Source organism: Gossypium hirsutum, chromosome D05, assembly GCF_007990345.1.
Source record: "Gossypium hirsutum isolate 1008001.06 chromosome D05, Gossypium_hirsutum_v2.1, whole genome shotgun sequence".
Classification (NCBI taxonomy): domain Eukaryota; kingdom Viridiplantae; phylum Streptophyta; class Magnoliopsida; order Malvales; family Malvaceae; genus Gossypium; species Gossypium hirsutum.
Genome location: NC_053441.1, coordinates 26,322,949 through 26,329,462, shown reverse-complemented (window position 1 = coordinate 26,329,462; position 6,514 = coordinate 26,322,949). Strand labels below are relative to the sequence as shown.

The 6,514-nt window shown below is 31.3% G+C and overlaps 1 protein-coding gene across 1 annotated transcript; it reads left to right on the top strand.

The window, feature by feature from the left end:
- The first annotated feature begins 5,121 nt into the window (after positions 1 to 5,121).
- Positions 5,122 to 6,514, top strand: LOC107959779 (transcription factor MYB93). The gene is made up of 3 exons (XM_041094486.1): positions 5,122 to 5,317; positions 5,418 to 5,547; positions 5,654 to 6,514. The coding sequence occupies exons 1-3, from the start codon at positions 5,185 to 5,187 to the stop codon at positions 6,366 to 6,368; spliced, it is 978 nt and encodes a 325-aa protein (XP_040950420.1). The 5' UTR covers positions 5,122 to 5,184; the 3' UTR covers positions 6,369 to 6,514.

Genomic DNA, 6,514 nt, shown 5'->3' with positions numbered 1-6,514 from the left:
ACAGAGAGAACCTTAACCCCCCCCCCCCCAAAACCCTAAACATTAATATTTTGACCACAGTCTCGGCTCATTTCCCATCCTGCCGGGCTTATCACCTTCAATAACATCAAGCCCAGGTGCGTCGTTTAAGACCAAACATTTCATTCTCGAATCACCCACACAACCCATAAAATTAAAATCAACAAATCAACAACTTCAATAAGACCAACGTTGGTTTTACGACTTCCTCCAAACTATGGTTAACTCCAATTCTCCACCTGCTCTTACCTCTACCCTCCTTGAGCCCATAAATTATCCTCGACCCAACCTTTTAAAGAACTTCCTCTGTCATTAATATCATTACTAATATTGTACTGTTTCTAACTCAGCGGCTACACAACAAATTTTTTGAGAATTATCCACATCATCATCTTCTTCCTCTATTTTCCTCTGTCATCCACATGGTATAAATATTTCTTCAAAGATCTTTTAAATACATAAAATTAAACCTATTTGCATCAATATATATTTGATATTCACATCTAAATCCAAACAAAGCATATAGAAACTCCAAACTACTGGCCTGCATATTTTAGTCCTAGTTAAGCATAAACCAAACCAACTCATTGCTCCACATGATATACAAATTTCCTTGATATTTTTCACAACATATTTAAAATCCTTATAATTTATCGTGCACTAGTTGAGCCAAAATTGGCAGTAGTTGGCTTGTCTCATCTGCTTGAGTATGTAATCTCCAGTGAAAATGATGGAAATTATATCACCAAATTCCTGCTTTCCCTCATAGTTTGGATTATATAATAATATTGTTTCCGTTTTAGAATGAATTAGCTAGATTGTCAATATAAATTTATGGAATATTATCTTATAAAAAGTGTGCTTAAAACAGAGATTTAAAAATCTAATATTAAATTTATGGAATCTGGGTATTTCTCATAGGCTTTAACTTAAAAGTGAGGCAAGATTTCTTGTTATATCTTCAAAAAATTGAAATGGTCTACATTAGGTGATCCATTAGGGACTTAAACACGAGTTTTGTGAAATGGGTTTCCAACTGTTCCCATCCCCACAAAGCTTAGTCCGCAAGCCATCTTCGTCACGCTTTGTTGTGAAACTTACGAAAGTGGATTACAGAGAGGCTAATTGCTATTGTGGGATTTAAATATTTGTAACATAAAACAAAGGAAAATTAAAAATTTTTATAAAAAAGAAAAATCTGATTAGTAGCTTAAATCGGAAATTGAAAGTTTATTTGGTATAGATAGTATTAGTATGTTGCAAATCATCATTAAAAGTTTAATTTCCTTGATAGCATCAATATTTAATATAATTTATCTGTTTTAACATCTTGTCAACTGAAAGGTGTTTGGGACTTCATTCTTATCTTTAGAAACCCTGATTATATGTGGGATATTGCTCACAACAATAGGGAAGCCAACGAATTTACGTATAAGTTGGCTAATGGTGGTGCGCTTGGTGAGACCATCTTCAATTCATGTCGCCTCTTGCTTTGAGAATTGATTTGCAATTGAAGAGAGCACTTGGGAGCTCCCTTGTTTTGTTTCGGGTCTTTTTGACCCAAGTGTTTACACAATAATTTTATGCTGTATTTTGATTTATTTTTGTTTTTCTATATTAGTTTATTCTGTGTTGCACTTTATGTTGCCTTAATTATATATTAAAATATTAACAACAATTTATAATAATTTTTTATATTATTACTAAAATATAATAATATTAATTAATTTAAATATTATTTAAATGTATATTTGTTACTTGATAATAACATGTTTTATTTTTTAAAAACACTTTTTGACAGTAATATTAAATACTCAAATTTTAAACTAAACTTTTCAAAAATACTTTTCCACAACACTTTTTAAAAATGATGAAGAACTAGCCTTTAAAATAAACAAAACTCAGACTCGAAAATCAGGCAGTCGGCCCGGCTCGTTAACAGTTGTAATGATGTGTCGGTCAATGAGGATGTTTAGATGCATTGGTTGGAAACCTGATGAAAGAAGCAAATCAGTTTGTTTAACTGACAATTGAAAGTTTAAAACTGGAAAAAAAAATTAAAACGTTTTTGTCATATGACATCACTGCTTTATGTTTTTTCAAATCACAGTCTCTGGTCCACCCGACAAAGGAACCTGGGTTGAAGTACCAAATCTAAATGGTGTTACTATATAATTAATTATGATAATTAAAGTATTGTTAATCCAAATTAAACAATATTATTTTGAAATTTTTTATAATTGAGGGCAGGGAATGTGTTAAGTAGAGTCGAATTCAAATTCTTATGCTTACAACATCGTATTTTTGTCACTAAGTTAAGAGATTGTTATTTTTGAATATTCTTTCATTTTACAGATATGTTATTTACAAAATAATGTGGATTTAGAGAATCAACATCTAAGGATTTTGAACCTATTGGATAGGGATAGTATTTGAATTCAATTTATCTGTAAAAAATAAAATAAAACTGATTAGAGATTGGTAAGGAAGAAAGGGAAATTTTTATGGCAAGAAAAGGAAGAGGTCTGTCTCAGTGTGGGAGCTGTTGGCAATTGACATTGACACTAACTACATTGACAAATGAAAGCAGAGTTTAGGTTTGAAAGAGCTAATATAGCTTATGATACAAGGTAAGTTCCCAATCTTGCACAAGTAAGAAATTAATTCATCAATAACTAATACCGCTTCTTATTCCCCATTTCTTAATTTCTTTGGGTAATTTGCTCTCTAGAATTTTATTTCATTGCTTGTGTAAGTAAGTTATATTATTCGAATTTGAATATAAAAATTGAATACGAATATATTTTTAAAAAAAATTTAAGTATGTGTAAGATTGATATTTTTGTGGGTACGAATGTCTAAGTATAAATATTATAAGAAATGAAAAGAATTTAGTAGTGGGTAGATTGAGTTCACATCTGAGACTCGATACTTTTTGAGGTTTTAGTGGACTTCTGCAATGTTCATATAAAAAAATCCCCACCATTGAATGATTACAAGAGCAAAATTACAATTTTGGTTGTTAGCTAGCTTTTCTTTCTTCAACAAAGTGATGGATGTGTTTGGAGTATGAATGTCAGTTCGAATTAAAAGTGATTATAAACTGGGTTGGATTAAATCACAATATAATCTAATTTGTTTAATTTTTTTTTCCGTAAGAATTCTTTCAAAAAGTAATTAAGGTTTATATTTACATGATGTAAATATGGAACACAAATAATTAAATAAAAATAAAGAATCCAAATAATACCATCGTTTACTTATATTTACAGAAAGAAAAAAAAAACTGGTGTTGATTTGGGGAGTTTGCTGCACCAACTTCTCCTCTAACTATGTGTAGTCCTCGGGTGGAAATATCCTCAATTGTCTTTTCTCTATAAGAAAATTAGATAGCTATCTTGATGAATAATTATTTTAATTTTCACTCTTTTTTTCTTTTACTTTTTTTTGGATAATTTTATTATTAATGATTTGTTACATTGCATCGTATCTCTTCGGCATCTATTCTAATTGAGAATTATAAGTTTCGATCATATTTGTTCTTTTTAACACAATGCTTATAACCCATAAATAAAAAGATAATGCGTTTCAACGCACTTAAACCCATGTCCTCCTGCACTGATAACAATGTCTATATCAATCGTGTTATGATTTAATCGACTAATTTTTGTGTAAATTAATCATATATAGACATATATGTTGAATCTGGTACGTAGATTTGTTAATTACTTTTAATTCTTCCGACGTTATAGAATTTTGAAGCCATGCAAAAGGTGCAACACACAACAAAAATGTATGACGAAACAATATTCTTCTTCCTTCCCTTTGCGTGCATGGAATGCTTTCCTCTTTGACCAATTTCCCGCGTCCACGTTTTCACGAAATCGTATTTTAATTTTCTTTGTGAAAAACGAACAATTACTTTGTCTTTTTATAATTTTTTAAAAATTTCACCGGCTCATTTAATATATATATTTTTAAAAATTTATACATTTTTCAAAAATAATTGCAAAATTAATCAAAATTAAGTGATAAAGGTTGTCAAGAAATTGAAATTGAAGACTTAAATATAAATTATTTATCAATTCACTTTTAATTCGGTTAACCTGTAGTTTTTTTTAATTAATAAAATACGATTTTTATATTCAATTTGATTATATTAAAAAAAATCAGTTTGATTATAAACTTATGAAAATTTTTATTTTACATAATGTTTATATTAGATGCTTCTATATTAAAATTTTTCCAAAAAAAAAAATTATTTTGCTTGTCTATCATTTTTCTTTTTGGTCATCTAAATTATCATCAGGGGCGAAGCCAGAACAAAATTTTAGGGGTGCTGAATTAAATTTTTTATTTTTTATAATTTATATCTTTATAATTTTTAAAGGATTAAACCAAATTTTTATAATTTTAGGAGGGGTGAAGTGTAATTTTACCTTTACTAATTTAAAATTTTTAAAAAGATTTAAGAGCCTAAATAAAAATTTTACATTTTAGGGGGCCAGGCCGGGTCCTGCCAGCCCCCCTAAATCTGCCTCTAATCATCATATTAAATTATGGTTGGAAGGATACCTTTAGTTTCACTTTAAAAAAAAGTTATTGTCGAAAGGCATAAAAAATTGGATGAATTAGAAGAGAAGGTAGATTTTAAAAAATATTTAGGGATTTAGGTTATTTTTCTCATATTTAGGAAAATAAGTCAATTTTAGAGAGAAAAATAGAAAACATGAAGCGTTTTCAGCTAACATGTCGAAAAACACTTTCTACAAAACGTGTTTTCTTTTAATAAACTAACATTTTTAGTTAAATGGTTAAATGTTAGTAGTTTTGTCCTTAAGTCTTTAATTAAAAATAAATATATTAAAAAAAGCCAAATGATTGAAATCTCAGGGGTAAACCAAAATCGTGAAAAAAAAAATTGTATTTGTTAAATAAATCTATAAATCTTTCATTAAAAACACATATAAATTATTAATATGATGCATTACATAACTTATTGTAATATAGCTTTTTTTTAATACTAATTAAAGATGAAATTGAGAAGTAAAAGAATCTGTATAAATAGCATACCTCAGGAGTTATGGTGGTAAAAGAGGCAAAGCAAGTAATCAAGCAATTTGGCAAACCAAAGAAAGAAGAAAAAAGGATAAAAAACAAAAAATCATGGGAAGATCTCCTTGTTGTGATGAAGATGGTCTCAAGAAAGGTCCATGGACTCCCGAAGAAGATCAAAAGCTGGTTCAGTACATAAAGAACCACGGCCATGGCAGCTGGAGAGCTTTGCCTAAGCTAGCAGGTAATAATTTATAATTTTAGGTTAACCCTAATGGTAACCATTCACGGTTTCCTATCTTTGAGTAGATATATAATAGAGTTGTTAAAATGCGCCATTGCAGGTCTCAACCGATGTGGGAAGAGTTGTAGGTTGAGGTGGACAAATTACTTAAGGCCTGATATCAAGAGGGGCAAGTTTTCTCAAGATGAAGAACAAACCATCCTGCATTTGCATTCCATTCTTGGGAACAAGTAATTTTAAAACTGCATCTATATATATATGGTTTAGGGTTATATATCAGCTTTGATTTTCTCTGTAATTTGTTTGAGTTCTTATTTTGGTTTTTAATGGTGAAAGGTGGTCAGCCATTGCTACACATCTGCCAGGGCGCACAGATAATGAAATCAAGAACTTTTGGAACACTCATTTGAAGAAAAAGCTGATTCAAATGGGGATTGATCCAATGACCCATCAACCAAGAACTGATATCTTTTCGAGCTTGCCTCACTTGATGGTCCTGGCTAGCCTTAGAGACCTTTTGGAGAACCCATTGCAGGCTGAGGCTGCTCAGTTGGCTAAGCTTCAATACCTGCAATTTCTTCTCCAATCTTCGGCGGCTTCAATGGCGTCCAACGACAACTATGGTGGCGCCACCACCATTGGAGCAGAAGACATGGAAGGTTTCAACTTATTAAATTCAACCCAGTTTTCAGTTGGAAACAACGAAACCTCTCAACTGCTCCACTATCCACCACAACAACAAGTCCCTTTCGGTCTCCAAACATCGTTTAATAATGAGAAGAAAACCTCATCCAACAGTGATGAGATGGGCCATTGCTCCAACTTTATCGTCAGCCAAGGAGATAACCTAATCGATCACTCAGTAGCAGCATCGTGTCCTCTTCAAAGTTCCCCGACGTCCCCTCCGGCAACGGCGGGCGCCGCCGATGCATCGGTTAGCAATGTTCCGGGAGATGCAAGCAGTGCTTCGAGCTACAACGCTGGCGCCGCCTCTCCCTACTGGTCTGATCTCTATTTCGACGACTCTCTCATGCAGGACATTATCTCATAGATGTTCCTTTTTTCTTTTTAAATTTAAGTCTTTGAGTGTCTTGGGTTTTGAATATTTCTTTTTGTTACTGTAGATAACTATATATTGCATTTCAGGCTTCCATATGTATAATTCAATCATTAAATTTATTATTATAATTATAATTA

Bases quoted from the DNA above. Each gene is read 5' to 3' on its own strand.
- LOC107959779 (XM_041094486.1), top strand. From the start codon at position 5,185: ATGGGAAGATCTCCTTGTTGTGATGAAGATGGTCTCAAGAAAGGTCCA. The intron at 5,318-5,417 runs GTAATAATTTAT...GCGCCATTGCAG, and splicing joins AGCTTTGCCTAAGCTAGCAG to GTCTCAACCGATGTGGGAAG. The intron at 5,548-5,653 runs GTAATTTTAAAA...TAATGGTGAAAG, and splicing joins CATTCCATTCTTGGGAACAA to GTGGTCAGCCATTGCTACAC.